The sequence below is a fragment of the Grosmannia clavigera genome, assembly GCF_000143105.1.
Source record: "Grosmannia clavigera kw1407 unplaced genomic scaffold GCSC_173, whole genome shotgun sequence".
Taxonomy (NCBI): Eukaryota; Fungi; Ascomycota; class Sordariomycetes; order Ophiostomatales; family Ophiostomataceae; genus Leptographium; species Leptographium clavigerum.
The window spans coordinates 1749233-1775845 of NW_014040765.1; the positions used below are offsets into that span (position 1 = coordinate 1749233).

Sequence of the window (26613 nt, forward strand, 5' to 3'; positions counted from 1 at the left end):
ATCCCCGGTTGATGGCGACCTGTGTTGCAGGACGGAGAGAGCTGGGGGAAAGGTGCTGGCTGGAGCATAAGATGGCCGAAACGGGTCACATGGCGCTCGTAGTGTGGCTGAAGTGGGACCGAGCCACTTTAAGCGATAAGGCGGGAACCTGGATGGACTTGATCGATTGTCACCAGGCTGTCACAAGCAATCGTTAAGACTTCTTCTTTTCTGTTTCGTAGGATGTCCCGTGTTCGTTAGAGTACTCGAACTACCAATCTATCCAAGGGTAGTACCCGTCGTCTTATGAGCACCTTGAATAGTGAAATTCCCTGAATGTTCTATGTTTATGAGTCGCAACAGTTATTTTAGGAATTGAAGTCCTTTTAAATTAATATCCTTGTTAAATGAGATACTTTCAAATCCAGCCATGCTTATACCTTGGACACTTTTGAATCGCATGTTTCGCACGGCTTGAGACCATACCATTTATACCCAGAGTACTCCGTATATTGACTGGACTCAAAAGCTGCTGCCTGCAATCACGACCCTTGAAAAACACGTTAAACCACGTCACTCTAGAAAAGCAATCATATGAAAAAGACATACGAGTATGGCGTTAACATATTGCAACAACGAAAAATTGACAAAGCTGCCCTTTACATATATTTGCGACGGTTTACCCTATCTCCACCTTTAAAGTATATTTCGGTACAGACATGATGGCCCAAGAGCCATTACATTTGTCTGTGGATGACTCGCCCTTGCTCAATGCAGCATTGACATGACAACTTTTCATAAACTAGCTTGTACTTATACGAACGAACGAAAAAAAAAAAAAAGTAGAAGGCCACCGCAAGCAGATACCAACGCCTCGCTCTGACAAATGCCACTAAAAACAACTACTTGACCGGCTCCTTGACCGCCTCCAGGTCTATCACCTTCTCCTTGGGTTTCTTGCCGTCGAGGTTATTGTAGTGGCTGATCCCCAACGCGCGATCCTGTGCCAGCTTTTCGTAATCCTCGTGCGTCAACGGCACACCCTCAATGCCCTTGACCCGCTTGCCCTCGTAAAACATGCCAAGACCGCCGACGGCACCGGAGATGCAGCCGAGCGCCACAAACAGGCCCGTCGCCCAGGACGGCCGGTTGTGGCGAGTCATGCCCCACATGAAGCCGGACAGCACACACTGCAAAAAGGTGTTGCCGGCGTTCATCCAGAGGACAAAGTCGACGCGCCAGAGCGCCGTCGGCGGAGCACGCTCGCCCGTCAGCGGCACGTCGGGGATCTTGGACTCGGGGAAGGGAAGGACGCTCCGCGGCGTGTCGTCGGGGATGTTGGTAGGACCGACGTCGAGCGGCAGGTTCTCGGAGCCGGGCAGACGGATCCAGCCGCGGTGAACGCCGGCGAGACGGCGCAGACTGAGCAGGTTCTTGGCCAGACGGAAGCGCAGCAGAAAGAAGAGGTCGCGCAGGCGCCAGGGGGCCATGCCGAAGCCGGTGACGCAGAAGAGCGAGTTGAGGATCTGCGAGTCGATCTCGACCCAGATGCGCCGCGGCGAGTTGATGTTGCCGCAGCTCGGATGACACATGGCCGGGCTAGCATCCAGCAGCAGAAAGAACAGCATGGCGCCCCAGGCGACGACGTTGAGGCCGTAGATGAGGACCAGAAAGCCGACCGGCGTGCGGATGTACTTGCCAAAGGCAATGGCGGCGTGGCGAAAGTTGTCGCTCTTGGAGTACTGCGGCGGGAAGTGGTAGCCGTTGTCGTACTCTCTGCCCTCGGCGGCGTCAGCGTTGGCTGCGGGCATCTTGGCACCCAGCCTGACATCAGTGCCGTCGTCCGGTCCACTGCAGGCATCGTGCGACTCGCTTGTTGCGACGATTGTCGGCTCATCCGACTTGGCAATCGACTTCTCGCCCTCGCCTCGGCTGCGAGCCTGGTCGAACGACACGGACATACGCTGGGGCTCCTCGAGGATCGCCAACGTCGTGTCTTCGGTCCGGATAGCGCCCAGTCGCTGCTGTGTGAAAGGCCGCGTCCTGTCGTCGTTGGCACTGGAGACAGACGACCGAGTGCGGCCGCCGGTGCTCGACCGCGTGCGGCCGCTGCTCGATCGTGTGCGGCCGGCAACAAAGACGGACGATGTCATATCTGCTGTGGCACCGAGAAAGCCTGTGGGCAGCTCGGCTTCCTGAAAGCTCTTGGACAGCCGGCGAGGGATGGAAGAGGCGTTTGAGAATCGTCGTTCGCGCACAGGGTTGGCCGTACTAGGCGTCGAGGTCATCTCAATGGCAACCTGAGGAAACGAGTCGAGACCCGGAGAGGCTGAGCCCGAGCCCGAGCCAGAGCCAGGTGGTGTCGCCATGGCGCGGTGGCGACTTTTCTCGTCTGTGCCGTCAAATTCCGTGACACTACTCGTATGCGTGGCGTGCAGCGGAAAAAAAGAGGCAGCCTGTGGACGAGATGGCACTGGAAGGTTCCGAGTAATATACGGCGGGAAATAAGTGGGTTGACAGAGGAAATAAGAATAAGGGGCGCAATCTGAGATCTGAGTGCGGAGCAACAATGCGAACGGGGAGTCCAGAGCAGAGCAACAGAGGAGAAGACAAATGGAACGCAGCAGGATGCGAAAGAAATGCACCCCGAAAAGAACGGATACGATGTTAGGTTGCCGCGGGATTTGTGTTCACAGCCTGTTTCTTTTCCGACCTCAATGGACAAAGGCGATTTTCCATTTGCGAGGAATGCAGAAATTTTAGCACATGACAATGCTGCGCTGGGACCTTCCGTAGCGCTGTAACGATTCGCTGCTTGCTGCGTGAACAACAGATAACCTACCGCAGACGTGGGCACGGCGTACGCCGGCGCCCCTTTACCCCTGTGAGCTCCGCCGCATGCGCCCTGACGTCAACGGGTACGTATCTACTCTTACAGTAGGCCAGCCACGTGATGCTGCTAAGAAATCTCGGTTAGCCCGCGAGAAGATCTGACCAAGTTCGAGTTGGTTCTTATCGTTGAGTCGGTTCGGCCAGTCTTTTGCTGTATTGCAACACTGCCACCGTCTCTTAAAATGACAGCCGGACGTTCTCGAAGCCATTTTCGGCAGCTGGCAAACGTGGTGCGGAACAACCTGGAAAACCAGCAGGACTGGACACAGTTGCAGACCCATGGCGATGACTACGAACCCGACAACGAGCAGGACGACGGTGGTGGCAGTGGCAGTGGTACCGGAACGGGCGGCAAGCGGATCCTGCTTTCTGGTCTGCCGCCACGGCGAGTGTACATCCACCCAGACGAGCAGATCGAGCTCATGCGTGCGGAGCGAGCTCTTGGCAACGGCCGCCGCATCGCCCAGCCACCCGAGCACGAGTGGGTGCTGCCCATGCATCTGGCCGAGACGCCCACGATCAGCCAGTTTGCTGCCATCTTCGACTCGATCGACCCACTTCCACCCGCAGCAGTCGAGGCCGAAGCGGCATCTCCCGACGAGGGGCAGGAAGAGGAGACGGCAGCCCAGTGGAAGAAGTGGCGGAACGCCAAACGGAGCAAGCGCCTTTTGCTGGCCATCGTTCAGGACGACTCGACGGTGGTCTATTATGTCATGCAGGATGGCATCGTGAAGCCGAGACAGAACTGAATTGAGGGGCATAGAGGGTCCACGAGAGAGATGACACAGCCTATCCTACAGCCAACTACGGAGTACACCTTTCCGACCCCTCTTTTCCTTTTACAAGGGACGTCTTTTCCGCTTGAGGCCTGCTGTCGATGCCTGCTCACGGCGTGAAGACGACCTTCTGCACCTTCATGTTGTCGAACAGATCATATCCCTCCACAGCGCTTGTCAGCGGCATAATCTTGTCGAACATGAACCTGGCGTTAGTGTTATCAGGTCAGCACAACACATTTTCCGGCCGACAAGCGGACAGCGAAGACATACCCGAATTTCTCCTGGTTTTTTGCCAGCACCTCTAGCGCGTCCGGGAAGATGGAGCGCACCGGGCAGCGTCCCTGCTGGAAACGCACGTTCTTGCTAGAGAGAGTGTGAGCAACGAATGCGAAAGTGTCGACTGTAACCAAAAGAAGAGAAGCCAGAAGAAAGCAATGAAAGAAACCCACTCGTATCCATCAGTTGCCGACCATGGGACCTGAGCAAGAGGGTGGACGGCATGTTAGCGGACCGATCGAGCTACACCTGTACATCTGTCACGGGACCTGCCTCTGCATTGTGGACGCCGATGGAGCTGATGGCGCCAAAGGGGCGGATCAGGTCGTAGGCCGTGCGCAGAGCCGGACTAAGGCCGACGACCTCGATGACGGCGTCGGCACCACGGCCACCGGACACCTCGAGCACGCGGCGAACCATGCCGTCACGGTCGGTGGCAAAGTTGAGGGGCTCAGCGCCAAGCTGGTGGGCCAGCGCGAGACGGCTGTCAACGCTGTCGACGGCGAAGACGTGTCGAGGCTTGTGCTCGAGGGCGGCAATGACGGCGCAGAGGCCGACGGGCCCACAGCCAACGACGACGACGACGGCCTCGGCTGGCGCGACGTTGGGCGCCAGCAGCTGGAACACGCTGCGGGCGCCGAAGAAGCCGGTCGGGAAGATGTCGGCCATCAGGACGAGCGTCCGGTCGTCCACCTCGGCCGGTGCCCGCAGCAAAGTTCCATCGGCCCAGGGAACGCGGACATATTCGGCCTGTCCGCCGTCCAGTCGCAGACAGCCGAACAGGACGGAGTGCTCACAGCGTGACGAGAAGCCGTGCTGGCAGTAGAAGCACTCCAAGCTGGAGGGCGTGTCAGAATGCTCGGATCGTGATGCCGGCGCTGTGCAAAGAAAGACACAACCCTACCAGGACGTCGTAAAGGGCGAGACGACCTTGTCGCCGACCTGGACCGTCTTGACGGCCGAGCCGGCCTCGACGACAGTGCCGACAAACTCGTGGCCCATGATGAAGCCGGGCGTGGCCTTCTCGAGACCGCGGAAGACATGCAGTTCGCTGGACACGGCTGAGTCAGTCGGTCCGCACAATGTGTCTTACAAGGTCCCAATCAGAAGTGCCGCTTCCGGCGTGAGACATACGATCCGCACAGGGCGGTGGCTTGGACTTTGACGATGACGTCGTTGTCGGCCTGCACTGCAGCAGAAGGGAGGCGGTTAGTACTCCGTACTTGGAAAGCGCATCTGTCTGTCCGATGCAGCGGCACGTGGACGGAGGACCTACGCTGCGGTACCGGTCGATCCTGCACAGAAATCTTGTGCGGGCCGTCAAAGACGACTGCCTTCATGGTCTTTGCTGTCATCGTGCGAAGCGGGCAGTTGGATTGTGTGTTTTCCTGGCCTTGTTTTCTCCCTCATCTACGAAATAGAGCTCAAAAAAGCCTCTTGCCTGATGCTTATGTCATCACTGTTGCCCCATGACCCCTCCTTGGAATATCTCTAATTGAAGCTGTAGCCATTCCGCTTTCGGAACTAGTCGCGGCTAAATGTCTCCCTGGATTTGTCTAACTGTTTTTCGCCCAAGCTGGCTGCCGAGGTTGGGCCTGTAATCCTGCGACGGTCGAGACTGGCACAAAGCATGGTAGCCGGCAGACCGGTGAACAGACGGGAAACCTTTCGGGACGGACAGGGCACTTTGCACTGCAGTCGGATAGCTGACAGGGGCTCTATCCGGCCCGCGTTCTGTTCAGCAAGAAATATCCGAGGCGTGCGGCTTATGTCCACCTCATGCAATAGTAACTCCGTATTAAGCACATTTGGACACCAGCTGTCGGGCGGTGGCTGGATGCCGGGCGTACCTACCTGTATGCGTGGTGCAAGAACGAAACAAGTGCGGCCACATCCCTGCCCGCCTTCCTTCCTTCTCATTCTTATCGGCTGAGGGCTTTTCCTCGGACGCTGTCCGTAGCAAAGTCGCTGCTACTCCGTATGGGGACGGCGTCGTAAGCAACCCCAGCCCAAGTTCGTAATTCGTATTTGCTGGTCTCTTACGAGTCTCCATCCCCACCTAGGAAAGGTTTAAAATGTTTCAAATTGCAGAAAATCCGCCGTCCGGGCAATTTCCTCAAAGACAAGGCATCCTCCGGTCGTCGGTCGATTGACGTGCCATCGTATACGCAGTCGTGCTTGCGGCTTAAAGGTTGACCTGCATGTGCACCCACATTGTGCTGTTTCTCACAACACTGGCATGTCCTCATTGCAGCGCTAGGATGTTTCAGGTAAAGTGCATTTGCCTCGTACGCCCTCTTGTTCATGGCAAGCTAAATCGCCTTTTGCAGGAGGGGGACAAAAGAAAATGGCGAACCAAGAAAGCTCGACCTTGTTTCGCTTGACCGTATTTTCTCGTTTCTTTAGTCGCTACCACGAGGCCCCGATCGACAGAGGAAAGACTGGGGGCCAGGCCGATCCCAGGATGCCTTCTTTTCCCTGTCCTGACTCGTCTGAAAAGGCGGTCACAGGCCCAAGTATCGTGTTTTAGGGTTTGCCCAGCGCGCGACAGTACATAGTAAGATTCTGTGGCGGCGCTGTTTATCTGATGCTATTTCGTTTTCGTTCTTGTTTCGGCGTTGTTATTCCCGCAGAATCAATTAACTTGCTCTTGCCAGATGCCAGGTTTTCAGCTCCGAGCGTCACGGTGGAGTTGCAGACGCGCACAGGTAAAGAGTCCGCGCTGCTTTACTTTGGGCAGGAAGGGCACAGGCTCCGTATTTATTCGAGCAAATGAGCCGCAACACACGGAGTACTCTATACTGAGTGTGGACCCTTTTGGACATACAGGTTATCTTACGACGGCTCGTATACAAACACTCCGCAAGAGATTGTCTTACGTCTGTGTTGATTCGTCGGTAAAACGCAGCTCGCAGCTTCTTCGGACACGGGGCCGTGTCTTTTTCGCTTTGCGCCCGGTGCTGCCGATCTCCTCGTTTTGAAGCTACAATCTGCATATTTACTATGTACATCGTAGAGGTCTTCGGTGTCAGCTGGCCGCTACTCTCCTTGTAGTAAGGACATGCTGACTCGCGGCCTGCAAGCAAGTCCAATGGTGGCCCCTGGCTGCCCCCATCGCCCCCTCTCGTTACTATGTAATTTACTCCCTCGGCAGACTGTCCAATCCTTTGCTGTACGAGTAAGATACATACGTACCTGCGAAGCCCTGCGCCCTTATCTTACCAAACGGGCGGCCGCCGCCGGCTTTCTTGTTTTTGGCCACTCACTTTGGGCAAGATGGACAGTTGGCCGCCTGCCGACACGCAACGGGGAAAGAGCCGCTAGTGCCTACGACGTACTGTTAGTGCTTTCTTGCGTACGACTCCATCTTTCTTGCTGCGCTCTGCCCAACCCCTACGACGTACTATGTATCTTACTACTGTATGTACGAATACAGCGGCTCAGTGCCCCACTGGAAGTAGATATCAGCTCCACACTACATAGTATAACACACACCCCTTGGTCTCTGCCGCCTGGCCGCCTCTCTCTGATGCTGCACAATGTCATATAGGTGCCATCTGCAGCAACGATTCGTACCTGGTTACGGAATCAAGCGTGAAAATGATCATCCTCTTTCTCTACCATGCATACATAGTAGCAATGCCCAACCGCCGTAATTAAGCCTCTCCGCGCACGACACGACTGGTCTACTCGTAGTCAAGACATAGTAGGAGTAATGATTATAAGAATATTAACCATGCCGTGCCAAGTACAGTACGTTGCACGCCCACGTAAGACTGGGGCCCCGTGGATACTATGTACGAGTACGTATCATGCGTTGCCATAGTATACCTCCCTTGCGAGACTACGTCTTACGCATTGTGCCGTCTTGTCATTTGACATCGCAATCCCTCCAACAGGCTCTTCTGCGGTTCCCCATCCCCTGCTTCTGCGTTCCTTCTCCTTTCTTTTTTTTGTCAAAGCCTTCCTGCCTGCTCTTTCTTTTTCTCAACACGTGTAACCAGTATCGCATCCGCACCTTCCCCTCCTCCCACGAGTCCACGACGCTCCTTCTCCAGGACAGCCCGAGAATCTGACAATCTCACCGTAATATCCACAACGACCACCGCTCTTGCCCCTCCACTGCCCAACGTTCCGCTCTTTCCTGTTCGGATACTGGCCGGCACGACCTCAGCACCGACTTCGAGTATACGAATACACTGCTCGCACCTGCCATCTGGGGGCTCTGCAGAGCTATCCGTCCCCACCTTGCACCACAGTCTGGCGCTACGGACCCTGTGCTTTTCTCCATTCTCGGCTTCAGAGATTGAGGATCATCCACTACTCTATCCCACAAGGGTCCAACCGAAGGACTTCGATCCCCAATCGCAAATCGTAAAGCACAACCCCCCCATCCGCCCCTCTGTGTTAACGGCGGATCCGCGATAGTATACGAAAAAGCAACCCCCGGATCAACCAGACAGGGATCGTTTCTTTTTGCACCGTCTTGCACCGTCTTGCACCGTCTGGCTCCATCTTGCACCGTCTCTCGCGTACCGCGTACGTTTGGTGTGACCTGAAACCACAGGACAGCCTATTACCAACCTTTGTTTGCTTCTTTGGCGGTCTCGCTCCGTACTGCCAGCCATACCCTGAACATCTGCCGACGACCATAACACGACAAAGCACGAATCGCAACGGCGCATACGACGCACAACGCATACCACCTTGCACACCACATTACACACCACCTACCACACGCTGCCCCGACTACACGCTTTAAGTGAGCCGCATACGAGTCTCGTACGCAGACACGGATACACCCTGGTGATCAAAGTGCAGAAACAACACTGGAATTCTCTTGCGAGCAGCCTCGGTCCAGGCGAGGGTCAGGACAGGGCTGCGTACGCGAGCAGTAATTTTGCCGTCTGGCTCGTCTGGCCCACCCTCTGTTTAGTCCTTGTTCGACTCAGCTATTGCTCTTTCATACCTTCCCGGCGGCATCCCGATGCTGCTGCTGCAGCCGTTGTTACGCTCCCTGCCTCTCGTCCTACCCATGCGCTGCGTCGTGCCGCTCTTCAGACTGCCCCCTCTACGACCAACCCAAATCTCCCGCTCGCTCGCCCTCTTGAACCCTCCATGGATGGTTAGAGCCAACCTTACACCGACGGCTCGCCTTTGCCAGATAGACTACACCACACAACTCTCACAAATCGCGAAGCAATGAGCTCTTTGGATTTCCCAAATGGCGCCGCTACGCTCGGATCCCTCTTCGATCTGGACGAAGCAGGACCGCGCAGCCCATTGCTAAAGGCCCGGAAGCTAGAGCTTTTCGTGTCGAGAAGCCCATCGCCGGACCCGACACAAGTCAGTGACTCCTTACATACAAGCCCCGGGCAGAGCACATCTAATCGTCGGCGCAAGGTCAAACCGTCCCGCGGCGATGCTGTGCTGATACAGTACATGGGCAACTACCGGAACAATGACATTGGTAACGCGGCTAGTGAGCAGCCTTTGTCGGATAGCTCGGAAGATGAGGTGGACGAGGACAATGAGGATAGTGGTGCCGAACAGGAGATTGGCGACGGCGATGAAGACGAAGAACAAGAGCTGGAAGAAGATGCCCGCATGAGCGACGAATCCGACAAGGGCGACGATGCAGCACAGAAGACCCGGAAGATAGAGCCGACATTAATACGCGAGCGGTTGATGGGCCCGGTGGATATCAAGAAAGAGCCCCGTTTCAAGCACGACAGGCCCGACCTGGACGGGCCTGCTTTGACGGCGTCCCCACAAGCCTTGACGGGGAATGGCGTTCCTGGAAGCTACAGCATGCAGGCCGTGGCTACAGCTACACTAGCCCTGACTGCACGCCAGTTGATAGCCAGGCCAGACCCAGACGCAATGAATAATGAGGACGAGATGGTCATAGACGAGCCTTGTGCCATTGCGGCCCCGACAGCTCGGCCCGAACTGAAAGATATGGCCCTGGGTGCGCTGAGTCTCGAAGACAACAAGAAACCGGGTAGCATTGAAGAACGTTCGCCCGTCAGCGACACGGACACTCCCGGCTGCCACTTTTTGGATGGTGGCAACCACCCGTATGCTCGCGAGTATCCCGAGACAAACACCCAGCTGCGGACGCCAGCGTCGACAGGAACGCCCCAAGATACTACCAGCATGGCAGCGGTACGGGGTGATCGGCCGGTGGTCAACAAGGGCCCGCTGCCGTGGGCGACGCCATCTTCCATCAGCTCCCCTAACGAGCATCCTTCTGCATATCCACATGCGTCTCCCGGATTCACAACGCCCAGACTGCCCAACCATCTGCCTCCCATCCAACAGCAGTGCGAGTACAAATACACCGACGCGAAGAACAACATAAAGCCGCTCAGTCCTACCAACATCAACAGCATTAGCGACAATGCCACGGTCCTTCCGCCTTTTCGCGACCTACACCTACCCGGACCGGACTCGGCTTCCGACGACCACCGGATCGGTGCTACTCCTCTGTCCGACTCTCTCGGGCGCCTACCAAGTCTGTCGTCAATGGTTTACAGTCGTTCTCCCCCGATCTCGCCCATCTCCACATTCCGTCGCAACAGTGACCTGACTTCGCCGAAAAACAACACTACGGGCAGCGGCGGCGGCTCGTTTTATGCCCCTGCATACACCACTGGCAGACCACCAGGAGCGGATTATGACCGACGAAACTCGGCCATATACAGGACGGGCTCGGTGAGGCCGGCACCCAGCCAAGCACATCCGGTCTTGGCTCCGGCCATGGCAGCACCATCAGGGGTGACGGCAGCGCTGACGCTAGCACCAGTCCCAGCATCAGCATCATCATCAGTACCAGCACAAGCAGCGAGGCAGGTAGCTATACAAGGCAAAGATGCCCCGGGCACCTCGGAAGGCGACAAGATGCCCATCGATGTGCAAACGACAACACATGTGGCACAAGGAAACTTTCGGTGCAGGGAGCCGGGCTGCTTAGCGCCGCCCTTTCAGACGCAGTACCTGCTCAACTCCCACGCAAACGTGCACTCGTCGGCGCGACCGCATTACTGCCCTGTGAATGGGTGCCCACGCAACCGACCAGGCTATGGGTTCAAGCGCAAAAATGAGATGATTCGCCACGGACTGGTGCACGACTCACCTGGCTACATCTGCCCATTCTGTCCGGATCGAGAGCACAAATACCCACGTCCGGACAACTTGCAGAGGTGTGTTCTTGTCCTGTCGGCCTCCTGAGGATTCCCAGCTAACTTAATGGCAGACATGTTCGAGCACACCACCAAGAAAAGCCCAAGGATGACCCGCAACTGAGAGATGTCCTGGCACAGCGACCAGATGGCGCGCCTCAGAGACGACGGCGGCGCCTTGCCTGATGCGTCTGCCATTCTTCCTTCTTGTACTCGTACATTTTTACATTCACCCCATGCTTCTTTGATTTCAGGTCATGCGCCTATACCGCTCTGGCAGGCGGCCATTGATACGCGTCTTCTATACCCTCGCTTTTTCACCAGTTGCCATCTTCTTTCTTCTTTTCCCATATAGACTCGCCATATCGCAAATGTTTCAGGTGTATATAGTGACAAACATCTTTGGTGTCTTATTACTTCTTTTCTGTCACTTCACTTCACTTTTTCTCTTCTTTTTTATTCTCTTCTGGGATGCGGATTGGTGTCTGGGCCATTCAACAGCCATGGCGCAGATAAAAGGCGGCAATCATGCCTTGGAAACGGCACTGAGAACGGGTAGGTTACGGCGTTTTGGAGTTCTTTTAGGTTCTCCCTCCTTCTTTCTCCGACTCTTTATCCTGTTACCCATGAGGAATGACAATAATGATTCAACTTACGTACTTCTGTCTCACTCTGTCCCGCTCTCTCTCCTGTTGCTTGTCTCGTCTGCTATGCAGCTGTCCAGGGCTGAATCTGCACCCGATCGGTGCTCAGGACGTCTACCCGGATGCCCACGTTCCGTAGCTGCAGCCGCCGTCCGCTGCAGCTGCTGCGGGCCTCGACAACGATGCGGAACTCGGGCATTGCCTTGGTCGTCGCAGTCGGCACGCCGATGCCCAGCCTTTCCTCGTATGCCGCCGAGGAGGCTCTTCCGAGGCTAATCTCGCCGATGCGCAGTCCGGCCACCGGAATGGCCAGTAGCTGTCCGTTGCCGGTGGATGCCAGCACTTCGTGGCCGCGGGCCCGTCTGCTGGTCGCCACCCGCTCCACCGACACTCGCACGAGTGTCGTGCTGGCCGCGGCCGCCGCAGCTGCTGTTGTGGTCGTGGCTGCGGCCGTGCCCGACGTGCGACCTGCTGCCCTCTCGACGGCCTGCACGATCAGGCTGACACGCGTGCTGAGCCGTGGCGCTGTCATCACGGCCTTCCAGCGCAGCGTGTTGTCGTCGTCGTTGCCGTTACCATCGCCATTGTCATCACTGCCGTCCAGCATCAGCATCAGCGACTCGAGAGAGGTGCGGAGCTTGCCCGAGTCTTCTGCTGGGATCGGCTGCAAGGTCACGGGAACGGCCGAGCCCACGCGCAGGACAAGACGTGTCTGCTGGCCGCGCTCAAACGTCGACACGACCACGGTATAGGTGCCGGCATCGACGGTCCCCGGCCCAAATCCGGCGCTGCCGCTGCTGCCAATGCTACTGCCGACACCAGAACGGACGCTGCCGGCAGACACGCCTCGCGGCATCACCAGCGCCAGCGCCGAGCCGCGATGGTACTCGCCCGACGAGACGACCAGATCGCGCACCGCCAGAGAGGCCACGCGACGACCTCGGGCCCACACCAGGTCGACGCGCAGCGGCACGTCGTCGCTCTCGGCACATAGCAGCAGCGACAGCGGCGTCGCCGTCGGCACCGTCAGGGCATACTGCGGGTTCCGCACAAAGTCGGGCGATGCTGCGCTGCCGCCGGCCGTCTCCATCGACCATTCGTCCGCTACCTCCTGGTAGTAGGCCAGCGCATCCACGGCCGGCTCTACCTGCAGCGGCACTGTCGAGAAGAACGACAGGCTGAAGGCGTACGTCGGCAGCGGCAATTGTGCCTGTGCCAAACCACGGCTGTGTATCGCATGGCCCGGCGGCCCTCAAACCGCAGCAGCGTCTGCGGCGAGTCCACCAGCGGAACCCGGTGCGTCCACCGCGGTCGGTCCGGTAACTGCACCCGCTGTCCGTCGACTGCGAACACGTAGAGTGCAATGTATCCCGGCTGGCCGGCTGCCGCATCCTCTGGCGTCTTGTCGGCTTGCTCTGAATATCGCTTCTGGCGCGCATAATCGAGATCGGCATCCTGAAAGTGCCGGTTCAGCAGAATCCACACCGTCCCGTCGTCGGCAGGCTGAAACGCGTACTGTGGGTTGTGTGCGAGCGAATGTGCCGCCGCCTTGGACGGAAGCGTCCAGCTGAAGTGGTGGTGCTGGCAATGGGAAAAGAGACTTGGGTTCCAGCTCAGATACAGCGTCTCGTAGTACTGCAAGATGTCTTCATATCCTATCCAGAACGTGCCCGTCATCGGTGCCGCCGTCGGAACGGTGCTCGAGGAGGTCGCTTCAGGCAGTGCCGCATCTGGGGAGATGCCAATCCCGCGCCACACAAGATTGTCGCACCACGGGTTCTTCACAAGCATCCGGCGGTTGCCCGCCATGTCCACCTGTATGTCCAGGACCGCATAGTCGTGCTCGCCGGCGAGGCCGAGTCCCTCTTCCTCGGCCGAAAGACGGCCCGTTCCCAAGGTCAGCATCACGTCTCCGCTGTCGTAAGCCTTTTTTATGCGTTCCCAGAGAAGATCTGGCTGTTCCTCTTTGCTCTGGATGAAGATCTGTTCTGGAATCCACCCCGTGAGGACCCAGAGATCCGTTCCTGAGTTGCTTCCGGGAAAATCGTAACCGCCATGCACTTTCAGGTACGCCTTCTCCAGTAGTGCTGGCCAGAGCAGCGTCGGGTTTTGCCGGTCAACCACAAAAAGCGTTCGCGATGTCGATGACGGCAGCCTATCGTCCACAACCACTCGGCGGGGGGCTCCGTTGAAAAACATGCGGAAGACGTACTTTCCGTTCTCCGAAAGAAGAGGCCAGTCATTCGAGTGGTCGTACGGGTACATAATCTTTGACAGCAGCGATGGCCGGTCGCTGTGGCCCGTTGTATGCCTTACGATTGCACATATGCTCGCCACGACGGAACAGTCCGTTGTGATGTCCTGTACCAAGTCGGGTTCTTGGTTTGCCAGCATAAACATGTTGCTTTGCGCGTCTTGCGCAAGCTGTTCGTCGGCTTGGCTGTGCTCTGGGAAAAGTTCAGCTGGCCGTCTCCAGCCTGCAAACACCTTGTATTGCTGTTTTGACATGGAGAATTCCACATTGTCCCTGTCAACAATGCCGAGAGAGTGTTAGAACCAAGAGAAAGACAACTACCATATAAGCCCTGCAAGGCTCATGCCAACATACTCGTAAAGAGCGCTGCTCGAATTAGAGAGGCTGAACATATCGTTCGGTGGTTCTGTCTCCCAAGGCGGAAACAGAGATCCATGAAGGCGAGATGATCGGAGGAGGATGATTTGCTCTTTTTTTGACAGCTCCCGAGACAGTCTTGGGTTGGGGTCTTTGGGCTCCGAGCTCGATGCAGCGCCTTTAAGTGACAACGACGACATGGCCGCTTCTACCGGAGCTGCCGCCGCCTTGAGGCGCTCTCCATGTGCCATGAGCTCCTTGCATTTCCGCCGGAGACGGCTTCGTTCGACCGGGCTCGTGGCTTCTTGCACGGCTTTCATGTAAAGCTCCACTGCAGTAATGACATGATCCAATGCCGTCTGTCCCACAGATTGGCTCGCCAGCGCTTCCCGCTCCTGCTCTACGGTCAGCTAGAGCTCTGTGTCGCGGAGGAACGGGGGCGTACTTTGGCTTGTGCCTCTATTTGTGTCGTTAACATCGTCTCTGAGGTTGATTAACGTCCGGTGGCATTGAGGAAGAGAAATGACACCAGCTCAAGTTGCCGGTATTGTTGACATGACATCGGCAGGTTCGAGAGGATGATGCATTACCAGACTTCCTGTTCTCTTGGCGTCGATAGGGAAAGGCGTATAGCTTGCAATCATTTAAAGTCTTAAACTGCTAGGTTCCAGCCTTGTGTCCTTGGGTGCAGATTATGGCCACCGGGCAGAATCAACGACTGCGCCTTCCCAAGCCAAGTCGGAGCCACACTGAGGCACAATGCCGTTTACGCGTTGTTTCCGGGCACGGCGACGCTGCTTCAGTGGGGCTTGTGGCGGGGAAGCACAACCGTGCACGGCTGAGTCATCCCACGTATTCCGTACTGCACTGGAACTCGAAGCGGAATGGTGCCATGCTATGGCGTAGGTGTGGAGGTCGGGGCTCCAGCGCCCATCCATATGTACCCCAACCACATGTGAGATATGGCCGAGGTCTCGCGGCAGTGATGACACCCATTCCCAGATGCTCCTAGTGGCCGATTTGCCATAATACTCCTCGGTTGATTTACCCGCCCGTATCCCTCTGCTTTTATTCCTTTTTCTTTTTCTTTTTCTTTTTCTTTTTCTATTTTATTTTATTTATTTTATTTACGTTGTCTCCCTTCTGGGGTCCTGCTCAAGAATCCCTTTTTCTGTTCTCCGGCAGTTGACAATTCTTCTGCGGACCGCCCTTCCGGCACATCTACGCAAGGCCTTTCACCTGCCATCTCATTGGATAAGACATTACATGACCAACGCGCACGAGCACGATCCGAGCATATGCCTGCCCACTCCAAGCCGGCGGTCATAGGGCCATGGGGAAAGGCGACGGCCGGTGCTGCTGGTGCTGTTGTTGCCAACGCCTTGGTGTATCCCCTCGACATGTATGCGCTTAGCTAGCTAGTCCGCCATGCTGCTGCCCGCTCTCTGCTGACAGGTCGCCGCGTGTAGTGTCAAGACCCGGCTGCAGGTGCAGGTGAAGCAGACCATCGAGGATGACGAGAAAGGCAAAGAGGTCACCACCACCAGCTCCAGTGTGACACCACATTACGCCTCCACCTGGGATGCCATGACCAAGATCGTCCAGCAGGACGGTGTCCTCGGCCTGTATGCCGGCATCAACGGCGCCCTGATCGGTGTCGCCTCGACCAACTTTGCCTACTTTTACTGGTACTCCATCGTGCGGGCGCTGCATGAGCGTACCGCCAAGTCCGGCGCGTCGCCGTCCACCGCCGTCGAGCTGTCACTTGGCGCCACTGCCGGTGCCATTGCGCAGATCTTCACCATCCCCGTGGCCGTCGTCACCACGCGCCAGCAGACGCAGTCCAAGGAGGAGCGAAAGGGCCTGCTCGCCACCGCCAAGGAGGTCATCGAGAGCGAGGATGGCGTCTCTGGCCTGTGGCGCGGCCTCAAGGCCAGCCTCGTCCTCGTCGTCAACCCGGCCATTACCTACGGCGCCTACGAGCGGTTAAAACAGGTCTTGTTTCCTGGCAGGAGTAGCCTCCGGCCATGGGAGGCTTTTGGTGCGTCCGGTCCCATTTCTAGCTTCGTCCGGGCTCGTATTCGCCTCGCCCTGCTGACCAGTCACAGTCCTGGGCGCCATGTCCAAGGCCCTGGCCACTATTGCTACGCAACCCCTTATTGTGGCAAAGGTTGGCCTGCAGTCCAAGCCACCACCGGCTCGGAATGGCAAGCCGTTCAAGAGCTTTGTCGAGGTGATGCAGTTTATCATTGCCAACGAGGGCCCACTCGGCCTGTTCAAGGGCATCGGCCCCCAAATTCTCAAAGGCCTCTTGGTCCAGGGCTTCTTAATGATGGCCAAGGAGAGGTATGGAGTATTTCGCAGCTTTTATTGTCGTGGTCGCTAACATTGCTGCAGGGTGGAACTTCTCTTTATTCTGTTTGTCCGGTATCTTCGCAAGCTTCGGTCTGATCAGCTCGCTAGACTTGGTGCTGCCGCTGCTCTAAAGAACACGATTGCACCCATTAGCATCACCAAATAAACGCATGTACATTAGGACGGATTCGACGGCATGGAGGGGGCTGAATCGTATTGTGGAATTGGGATGGTATAAATATCGTGGCTTGTCCGGTCACGGTCATTGGGCATCTGTTAGTGGGTTAGTTTCATTACTCCGTACTCCGTAGTCTTACATAGTAGAGAAATAACGCGAGCAAGCTATGTCTTATAACTTGAAGATGGGATATTAGCAAGGGCGATGACAAAAAGTCGGTTCCCCACACAGGGCTAAAACCGACCAGCCGTGTAGTCACGTGACATATGTGGCTGTCCCGCTTCAAGCCACACGAATTTCGAGGTTTGCCCTTTTCTCGCACAAATCAAAATTCTCCTCCATATTCTGCCCTAGTCTTTCACTTCCTTTCAACATAACGCTCTTCACACTTCTCGATCAAGGAACGAGAAAAAGACAGTCGCCATGGCCAGTACGTGCATCAAAGACGCTCGAATTTCTGCATACGCCAGTCTACTGACATTCTCCTCTAGAATCCAAGAACTCGTCGCAACACAACCAGTCGCGCAAGGCGCACCGGAACGGGTATGTTTGGAGCCGATTTTTGATGCGAGGAGGACGAAAGACAAGCATATGATGGACAGAAATGGAGAGAACATTGGGACGAGAATGAAAGACTGACCGGTGACTTCACCTCGCAGCATCAAGAAGCCGAAGACGTCTCGCTACCCGTCGCTGAACGGTACCGACCCCAAGTTCCGGAGAAACCACAGACATGCTCTGCACGGCACTGCCCGCGCTCTGGTACGAGAATACCCTCTCATTCGACAATGTCCCGCAATAGCGTTATCGAGTCGGGAAAGACAGCTGTCTTGCTAACCATTTTCACAGAAGGAGTTTAAGGAGGGCAAGCGGGAGTCGGCATAAACGAGATGGACGACTGTGCACGGATACCGAAGTGAATAACAAAAAATAAGGAAAATTTTTCAAAGTTCGTTGCTTTTTTGGGAGTTCTTTTGCGCGGGAACGGTACCGATGAGAACCCAGGGGGAGAATCCAAACAAATTATCAACAGAAGGCGGCCCTCCCTCCTTTTGTGGCATCCCGTTCCTCGCAGCGTGCCTTGCAGCAGCGTTGACGAGACCGTGACCATGAGCAACGGCCAGCAGTCTCTCAGCGGCGGCATCGTTTTGCCCTCGAAGCGAGTGTCGGATTGAGAGGACTGGCTGGCTGTTGCGAGGCGATCCCAAGCCCCCTTTCCCTTGTCCCTTATCTACCTCACCGACGCATTTCTTCTCGCAGAACCCTTCAATTCTGCTCGGGGAGAAAGCTCATTCATGTGAGAAGAGAACATACGGCATTAGTGTGTACAGCAGCGAGCTTCATTTCCCTTGCTCAATGCTGAAGGATTTTTCTTCGTGCCAAGATTAAGAGGAAACTCTTCCCGACTATTACCAAACACCCTTGCTATATTTTCCCATCGGCAAATGGGTGCATGAATGACGGGGGACAATCAAAGCTTTTGGCTAAGCCGTCAGTGTACGAGCGGTCTGGCTATTTATCGTGCAGTATCCCGCCCAGAGACCGGCTCCACGACGTCCAAAAACTATGTAGTTCAAGCCAGGCCGGTTCGACCTGCAGCCGATCACGAAGCCTCTCTTTAAATAGGACTTCGGAGCCCGGTGCAAACTGGGTTTTGTAGAGATATATTTCGCTTCGACGGAAGCTCCCCAACTATAATTCCAGAGTACTCGGCAAAGTATTGAAACCTTCCAGATTCGAAGGAAGAAAGCTACCTCACTTCCTTGACCCCTGTTCACGCTTGTTTCCAAGATTCCAATACAAGACATGACGTTGTTCGCCGTATTCGTGTGGTGAGCTGTATGGCCTGTTATCGGGGGGTGTCTGCCTCCTGTCCACGATCGGGCTGAGCGCCCTAGCAATTCAGGGCCCTCTTCTGTGCGCTAGGCGCTCTAATAGGCGGTCTACCGGCGTTGAGCCCACCGTTTGGAGTCTTTATTTTTTTTCTCCGACTGCCCCTTCTCTCCACTAGGCAACGTGCTCTTTTGCATCCATCTTCCGGGTTCTCTCCTCCAGCTGTCCTCTCCTGCTTCTTGTTCACGCGGCGAGTCCTGTTGGATATTGGCTTCCCCGCCCTCGCCCCCTCTTTATCTTTTTGTCCCGATTCTTATATGCCGCATTCCTCCTCCTGGACGGGGCTTTAGAGATTCATCTCTCCGTTTTGGCATCTTCATTTTCACCAGCTTGCAGTTGTCCCCACCTCGCCGTCTCGTGCATCCCCTGCGTTTCGCTGAAGCTTCCGAGATACTAATCAGCCTATTCTTGGCTGCTGGCTCATCGTCCTGTAAGTCGTCTGCTTCGCAACGTGCATCACCCGTTGCTCTTTCGTTTTGCCCTGTGAACTGGCCGGCGCGGCTGCACCCACGGGATTCCACCCTAGTCCGACCAGCCCTTACCTCCTTTCCAATACGGTCTCCGCTTCTCCTTCCCACCCTGGTGGCCTCCTGTGCCTGGGCTTTGGTTGGCTTCAGCCGCCATCTGGTGTCCACAGTCCTAGCGAGAAGTCGTACTCGCTAACTCGGACCCTTCTGCCTTCCTTTTCTTCTTCCTAGAATCTTTCTACACCTCCAAACCATCTTCTCGTGCGCAGGGCAGCTGAGCTGCAAGAACGCTTTCGAAAACGAGACTGAAGACCGAAGAGCGAAGTAAAACAAGACGTCGTCATAATATTGAAAAAAAAACTCAAACCAAAAAAAGAGCAGCCTGCTGCCATATACACATTCGTCCCAATTCCCTCCTCGTTTCCCGCAACGTCGGCTGGATTAAGTCTCGAACACTCTTTATCAACTCCTTTCTTCCGGTCTTGATCGGAATCCGAGCTTCATCAACTTCGCTTCTTTCATCTCCAAGCCCCGTGTCCGCAGACCGTGCGATCGTGTCCGCGCACCCGGTAATTTGTTGAGCATTGATCCTTGGAAAATCTCGAAACGCACATTGCCTCTCGCAGGCCACTGATCACTCCAACGTCTCCTCTTTGTGCGAACAGCCCTTGGGTCCTGTTTCATCTGCGAGCGAATCGGCCTTTATCTTAGTCGGTTTCCAAAGGGCCAAAGCTCTTTTCTGGGCTCCTCTTTTTACGAGTTGCATACCGTGTTTTGTTCTTTATCTCTTCTACGCTGCCAGCGTCCGTCATCTCAACTTTCTTCTGCCCCTATACCCTTGGCATCTCATCTTTCTTGTTGGAGCAGCCAAGCTAAGCTTACCGTCGCTCCACTCCCTTACCTGCCAAAGGCGACCCTGGTACTGTCGAATATGAACAATATGTCGAACCTTGCAAGCAACCGGATGAGCACACCTGAGGCCAGCCAGACGACGCTGCGGCCGCCGTCCTCACGTGCAGTGGGCAGCAACGCCCACCTGCGGGCTTCTGCCGATGTGGCTGCCCTGACCGGAACCAGCGCAACCAGCCGGATTCGGCCATCGTCTGACTTTTATGGACAGACGCAGCCTAGCCAGAGCCAGTCCGGGGATTTCGATCCTCAGGAGAAGCTTGCCCAGGAGTGGATTGCCGATATCGATCAGTACGAGACCACGCTGGAGGAGATGGCTGCGGCCACACTCGACCAGGACTTCAAGGACGAGCTGAGCGCCATCGAACAGTGGTTTCGTGTCCTGAGCGAGGCCGAGCGTACGGCTGCGCTGTATGCCCTGCTGCAGCAGACGACCCAGGTGCAGATCCGGTTCTTCATCCAAGTCTTGCGGCAGATGGGTAAGAACCACCCGATGTCTGGGGTTCTCTCGCCGTCCAATTTTGACAGGGGTTGGTTATTTCCCCTTTTTATCCTCCGCCGGCAATCTATGACTAACCGATGCCCACAGACCCCATGTCGAACCGGCTAAGTGACGCGATGAACAGGCTTAGTGTGGACTCGACGAGGAACTCGATGGCGCGCAACTCAGTCCTCTCGACGAGACGGCAGTCCGGCCTAGACCCTTCGACCATCAATGCCATGTTTCCCGATGCGGCTGCTGCGATCGCGACGGAGAAGGCAAAGTTCACGCAGCAGACGGGCAACCCGCCTGTGTCCAACCGGAACAGCACGGTGGATCCGAGAAACTCGCTCGTGGCGCCGACGATCACGACGTCCGGCGAGACGGCAGCTGCTAGTGCTGCGGCTGGTGGAGCTGCCAACGGCCAGGTGCCGCCTTCGCCGTGGGGAGCTGCTCCCAGCATCCCGCCGCCATCGCCCGGCCAGCCGCCGATGGGCCAGTTCGTGCAGCCACCGCCGTCGGCCAGCCTGCGGTCCCCTCGGCCTGCGGTGACGTCGGGCGGACAGATTCAGAGCACGACAATTTCGGCCGACAAGCAGCCGGACTTGCCGATGCTGTCGCCGTATACGGGAGGCGGCAACTGGGCGTCGATGGTGAACACGCCGATGGTGGCCAACTTCAACACACCGCAGCAGAGCGGCAACCAGGCCGACATGGTTGCGAACGCGACGGCCATGAAGCTTGCAGCGCTGTCTACGGTGAACAACCGGTTTGCACTGGACGACGTGCGCAAATACCGCCGTGCGCGCTCCAACGACTCGCCCGGGGCGCAGAACCCGCTGTCTCCGGGCGCGCCGATGCTCAACCTGCCGGGCAACACGCTTGTTATGGTCAACGAGCACGGCCAGGTTGTGCGCGGCGACAATCTGATTGGGCTCCAGGCGCAGTCGCCGCTTGGGTTTGGTGCCCATCGGTCGCGGCCCAGTTCACCGGGCATTGCGATGCAGGGCAGCTTTGGTGGGATGCCGTTCACGTCGCCACAAAACAATGGATTTCTCAGCGCGTACGATGGATCGCCGCTCCTGACCGGTGGGATGGCTCTGGGGCTGTCGCAGTTCGGACTGGGAGGACACCATGAAGGATACCTTTCGGACCACTCGGACATGGTGCGTGGGCGGTCGCCGCGTGGACGGCGTGGAAGCTCGAAGCCACCTGAGGATCCGACAGACCCGACGCTGCTGCAGGATATCCCGAGCTGGCTCCGCAGCCTGCGTCTGCACAAGTACACGGACAACCTTAAGGACATGAAGTGGACGGACCTGATCGAGCTGGATGACGCACAGCTGGAGGAGCGGGGCGTGAACGCGCTCGGGGCGCGGCGAAAGATGCTCAAGGTGTTTGAGCAGGTGAAAGGTACGTTGTAGGCACAGGTTGTGTGGACTTGGACTTGACCATTGGCTAACTGGTTGCAGAGGCGAAAGCGGACGGCAAGATTTCGTCGTAGGCGAGCTCTCCTGGCAATGCAAGACCGTAGGCAGTTTGCAGAGCAACGCCAACCAAAGCCGGTGTCATGCTGCGATGCTTGAATTTTATTTCAGTTGAATTTCTTCAGAATCTCTGACGCTTCCGTGTGATTCGAATGCACTTATTATATTAAAAGAGGATAGGGTGGGAGAGCTAGGCTGAAAAGGTCGCAGGATGATGCTTGCATGCTTGGAGGATATGGGAAAGGGATGAGGATGAAAACAGTGTATAGAAGGAAGAAGGCACCGCAGGCCTAGTTCGAAGACTGAACGCGAGAGACGGCGTCTTGACGTGCTGGGTTAGAAGTTAGAAGTGCAATAGTGAATGTAGTGAGTTGCTGCAGAGAGTGCGGAGTGATGATGTTAGTAAGCGACAAGGCTAGCAATTATAGCTAGCCGTACGCATAATAGAAGGCCCGCTTTTTGCATTTGAACGTCAACTTTGTTTCCCAGGTCCTAACAGCAGTCTTGGCAGTGCAAGACGGGGCCACAAGCTGCGGCAAGCAAAAGATGTGAAGGGCGGCAGAAGCGACAAACTCTGGGTATCCAGTGACCAAATTTTAGCGAAGACGCAGCGTTGACGGAGACAGCAGCGACGATGGACGACAACGACATGGAGATGGACGATTCCACATACATGGAAGCAGGAGACTCGACGATGCATGACGACGAGGGGGAAGAGGTGGGCGACGACGTGTCGGACGCGGACTCGGACTACCTAGAGCTGCAGGCGGATATTGCGCGACTGGACGCGAGCCGACAGGCGTTTCTGTCGGAGCACCTGGGACATTCGTACCGACCGTCAGACGAGGAGAAGGGCGGCGTCGGGGGCGTCGCGGTGCGACGACGACGAGGACCACGTAAGGCAGCGGAGCCGACGGGGGAGGTCAAGCTGCGGCTACAGCAGGCGCACCAATTGTTCATGGACCACCGGTACGAAGAGGCGCTCGATGCGCTGCACGAGATCATCCGGGTGAATGCGGAGACGCACTCGGCGTGGACGCTGCTGGCATCGATCAACGAGGATTTGGGGCGGCGAGACGAGGCGATCATGGCGATGGTGTTTGCAGCACATCTGGAGCCGAAGCGGGTGGCGGGATGGCTGAGCACAGCGGACTACGCGCTGGCAGAGGCGGGCGGCGAGGAAGACGAGGAAGAAGACGAAGAAGAAGAGGAAGGGTTAGGGGAAGAGGACGATGAGAGGGAAGGTGGGAGAGGAGGAGGGGGGCGAAAGAAGCGGCGGCTGCAGAACCTGCAGATCGCACGGCTCTGCTACTCAGGGGCGATCCGGGCAGACAAGGACAACATTGCAGCGCGACTGGGAAAGGCAAACGTATGCCTAGAATTTGGGCAGGCGACAAACGCGGCGACGGAGTACGTGCGGGTGCTAAAGCGACGGCCGTATGCGCTGCAGGTGATTCGCAACCTGGCAGAGGCATCGTACGACTCAGTGCGGGGGGAAGAGACGATCCGGGCGGCAGTTGCGGCATACCGACGAGCGATTGGGAACCTGCAGCGGCGAAGCCGAGCGGCAGCAGCTGCAGCAGCAGCAGCGGAAGCGGAAGAGGGAAGGGCGGAAGGGAGAGTGGGAGGAGGAGGAGGGGGGCAGTACCAGTGGCAGCTGGTAGAGGTGCCAGAGCTGCAAGGTGAAGACGGCGAGGTGTTCTCGTGGATGGACGTGACGATCTACGTGGAGCTGTTTGCAGCGATGGGACGGTACGACGAGGCGATAACGGCGCTCAAGGGGCTGGCACGCTGGATGCTGGGCCGGGGAGCAGCGGACGAGGCGGCGTTTTGGGAGCGGCAACAGCATCAGCAGCAGCTCGATGACGACTGCGAGTGGGACCGAGAGGACGAGCCACGTCGGGTCAGACTGTCCGGATTTCAGCGCGGACGGTATCCGGGGTCGACATACGGCGAGGGTTTGCCGACGGACCTGCGGACGAAGCTGGCGGTGTATCGACTCAAGCTGGGACACGAGGAGGAGGCGATCGAGCACCTGTTGTGGCTGGACCCTCAGGATGCCGGAACGACGGAGACGATGCGGGCGACACCACACCTGCTCAAAGACCTGGGCATGGAGCTACACGCAGCACGACGATCAGATCTAGCGCTGCAGTACCTGGACCTGTACCGGATGCTGAACCGGCCGGCAATGACGTCGGGGGCGGTGGAGTACAACCAGTACGGGGATGTGATAGAGGGCAGTGGTGGGGGGACTGGCGGTGACGACGGATTTGACGAAGACGCCGAGGCGTTGGTGGTGCAGGGCAAATGCAACCTAGAGCTGCACGACCAGGCAGCAGCCGAGGAGTGTTTCCTGGCGGCGATCGAGGCGGACGTGGAGAATGTGGATGCACGGTTTGAGCTGGCCAAGATGTACGAGAAGGTGCACGAGAAGGAACAGGCGTTTATTTTGGTGAACGAGGCGTTGTCGTTAGAAGCCCAGAGAGGAGGTCCAGAGAAGAGTGGCAGCAACATCAACATCAACGGCAACGGCAACACGAACGTGCAGGCCAGCGCCCATCTGCACACCAACACGAGCAAGCCGGGCGGACGGCCACGTGGCCATGCGGCGAGCCTGGAGACGGCCGCCTATCGGGTCTTTCTGGATGGTGATGGCAAAGTGGTGCGACGACGACGAAAGTACCGACGAGGCGATGGAAACAAACGGCGACGGCGCGGCGGCGATGGCGACGGCGACGACGCGGCTGGTGGCAGCGGTGGTGGCGGCGTTGACGCGGACGGCAACCCGATAGCGCATCGCCGTGTGGTCCGAGGTCATGCTCGACGCTTCTTTGCCAGTCCGGCAGCTCAGGCCGAGTTTGAGGCCGAGACGACGGCACGGCTGCGGGCACGCTACCAGCTCTGCCGCGAGGTCAAGGCGCGGGCGGACGGCGGCGACGCGGCTGCGACAGCACGTTGGATGGAGGCAGCACAGGAGCTCATCGACGACTTCCGGTCGTTTCGCGAGTTTTACACGTGGGACAAGTACGTGCAGTTTCTGGGGTACAACAACTTTCTGCAGGACCGAGAAGGGGAAGGGGGAGGAGGGGGGGGAGGAATTATGCCAGCAGGGACAGACACAGGCAGTGATCTGACAGCCTTGGCCGAGAGGCTGAAACAGAGTGAGTGGATCGAGAAAGTGAAGGAAGAATGAAGGGACCGAAAAAAACGATGATGCTGACTAATCAGATCTCACCCCAACCGACGCCATTGACAAGACGCCAGCAGCACGACGCGACTTCCGTGGCATTCCGTTTGACGACTGGCTGGCGCTCTTCCTCGAGTATGCCCTGGGCCTGGCACACAATGGACGGGCGGCTGAGGCGTACGCGGTCTGCCAGGCAGCCCACGACTCGACGGTGTATCGACAGCACGACAGCGCCTTTCTGATCCACCTGACCTGGGCCTCGTGCGCCGTACGGGCTGGTGACGAGCAGACGTGCGTGGCTGTGGCCCGTTACTTTATGCGCGACCGGCCGTTTACGACCGACTGCTACCGTCTGTTTGCCGCCATGTGTCGGCTGTGTCGATCGTCTACGCCGTCGGCCTCATCGGCCTCGTCTTCCACCTCGTCATCGGCCTCGTCTCTGGCCTGGTTCAGCGCCAGTCCGGCACAAAAGTACATTTTGCGACAGATCCGGCAGCGTGACGAGACGCTGGCACGCCAGGCCCGCGAGGCCGGACTGGACCCGACCGGCGCAGACGCGGCTGCTGGCCTAGACGTCTGTCTTCTCGTCACCTACGGCCACATCCTGTTCGCGTCGGCCAGCTACCACTTTGCGCTCAACTACTACCAGCGTGCCCTGGCTGTCGACCCGGGCAGTCCGGCCATCAGCCTCTGCATCGGGCTCTCGTACGTGCACTGGGCGCTCAAGCGACAGGCCGAGAACCGCCAGTACCTGTTGATGCAGGGGCTCGGCTTCATCTTCCGCTATGTCGGACGGCGGACGTGCAGCGAGGCTGGGTCCAACCCCCGATCGGCCATCCACGCCCGCCGCGAGGCCTGCTACAATGTCGCCCGCACATACCACCTGCTGGGGCTGCACGCCCTGGCGGCCGAGTACTACGGCAAGGTGCTGGCAGAAACGGGCGACGATGAGGCTGTGACGGGGAAAGACGGCGAGCTGGAGCTGAGACCAGACCTCCGGACGGAAGCGGCCTACAACCTGCGGACGTACTACCTGCTGGCAGGCAACCAGAAGGCAGCCATGGCGATTGCACGGACATATCTGGTGATGTAGCGAGGATGAAGGGCGATCGGGACAAGAAATCCAACAGCAGAAACTGCTCGCTGACTGCTAGCGTCCCTTAGCGGACACCTCGTCGCGCTCTGTCACGGCCACCGGTGACGTAGCGGCGCGCGGATTGGATGGGCGGGTCCACTGCTGCAAGAGAAAAACGAAAACTTGGTGCAGAGCTTTGCCTAGGTGTACCTG

At 57.3% G+C, this 26613-nt stretch overlaps 7 protein-coding genes across 7 annotated transcripts; 4 read left to right on the forward strand and 3 right to left on the reverse strand.

Moving 5' to 3' along the window:
* Nucleotides 1-881: 881 nt before the first annotated feature.
* Nucleotides 882-2348, reverse strand: CMQ_7596 (uncharacterized protein; the record flags this gene model as incomplete). The annotated part of the gene is made up of 1 exon (XM_014314601.1): nucleotides 882-2348. The coding sequence occupies one exon, from the start codon at nucleotides 2346-2348 to the stop codon at nucleotides 882-884; it is 1467 nt and encodes a 488-aa protein (XP_014170076.1).
* Nucleotides 2349-3053: 705 nt separating this feature from the next.
* On the forward strand, nucleotides 3054-3620 carry CMQ_7450 (tRNA-intron endonuclease; the record flags this gene model as incomplete). Its single annotated transcript, XM_014314455.1, has 1 exon — nucleotides 3054-3620. One exon carries the CDS (start codon nucleotides 3054-3056, stop codon nucleotides 3618-3620), a length of 567 nt encoding a protein of 188 aa, XP_014169930.1.
* Nucleotides 3621-3756: 136 nt separating this feature from the next.
* CMQ_7303 (alcohol dehydrogenase) lies at nucleotides 3757-5281 on the reverse strand (the record flags this gene model as incomplete). The annotated part of the gene is made up of 7 exons (XM_014314308.1): nucleotides 3757-3853; nucleotides 3921-4013; nucleotides 4100-4128; nucleotides 4182-4764; nucleotides 4831-4977; nucleotides 5061-5115; nucleotides 5203-5281. The coding sequence occupies 7 exons, from the start codon at nucleotides 5279-5281 to the stop codon at nucleotides 3757-3759; spliced, it is 1083 nt and encodes a 360-aa protein (XP_014169783.1).
* A 3847-nt stretch (nucleotides 5282-9128) lies between these two features.
* CMQ_7531 (c2h2 type zinc finger domain containing protein) lies at nucleotides 9129-11296 on the forward strand (the record flags this gene model as incomplete). The annotated part of the gene is made up of 2 exons (XM_014314536.1): nucleotides 9129-11131; nucleotides 11185-11296. 2 exons carry the CDS (start codon nucleotides 9129-9131, stop codon nucleotides 11294-11296), a joined length of 2115 nt encoding a protein of 704 aa, XP_014170011.1.
* A 522-nt stretch (nucleotides 11297-11818) lies between these two features.
* On the reverse strand, nucleotides 11819-15259 carry CMQ_7053 (calpain-like protease; the record flags this gene model as incomplete). The annotated part of the gene is made up of 4 exons (XM_014314058.1): nucleotides 11819-12901; nucleotides 12976-14281; nucleotides 14363-14765; nucleotides 15229-15259. 4 exons carry the CDS (start codon nucleotides 15257-15259, stop codon nucleotides 11819-11821), a joined length of 2823 nt encoding a protein of 940 aa, XP_014169533.1.
* Nucleotides 15260-15663: 404 nt separating this feature from the next.
* CMQ_7348 (peroxisomal carrier) lies at nucleotides 15664-17783 on the forward strand (the record flags this gene model as incomplete). Its single annotated transcript, XM_014314353.1, has 7 exons — nucleotides 15664-15767; nucleotides 15835-16406; nucleotides 16474-16711; nucleotides 17300-17328; nucleotides 17390-17441; nucleotides 17558-17660; nucleotides 17748-17783. The coding sequence occupies 7 exons, from the start codon at nucleotides 15664-15666 to the stop codon at nucleotides 17781-17783; spliced, it is 1134 nt and encodes a 377-aa protein (XP_014169828.1).
* Nucleotides 17784-20198: 2415 nt separating this feature from the next.
* Nucleotides 20199-26418, forward strand: CMQ_7632 (sam domain containing protein; the record flags this gene model as incomplete). The annotated part of the gene is made up of 5 exons (XM_014314637.1): nucleotides 20199-20697; nucleotides 20757-22061; nucleotides 22121-22148; nucleotides 22736-25299; nucleotides 25367-26418. 5 exons carry the CDS (start codon nucleotides 20199-20201, stop codon nucleotides 26416-26418), a joined length of 5448 nt encoding a protein of 1815 aa, XP_014170112.1.
* Between the last annotated feature and the right edge of the window lie 195 nt (nucleotides 26419-26613).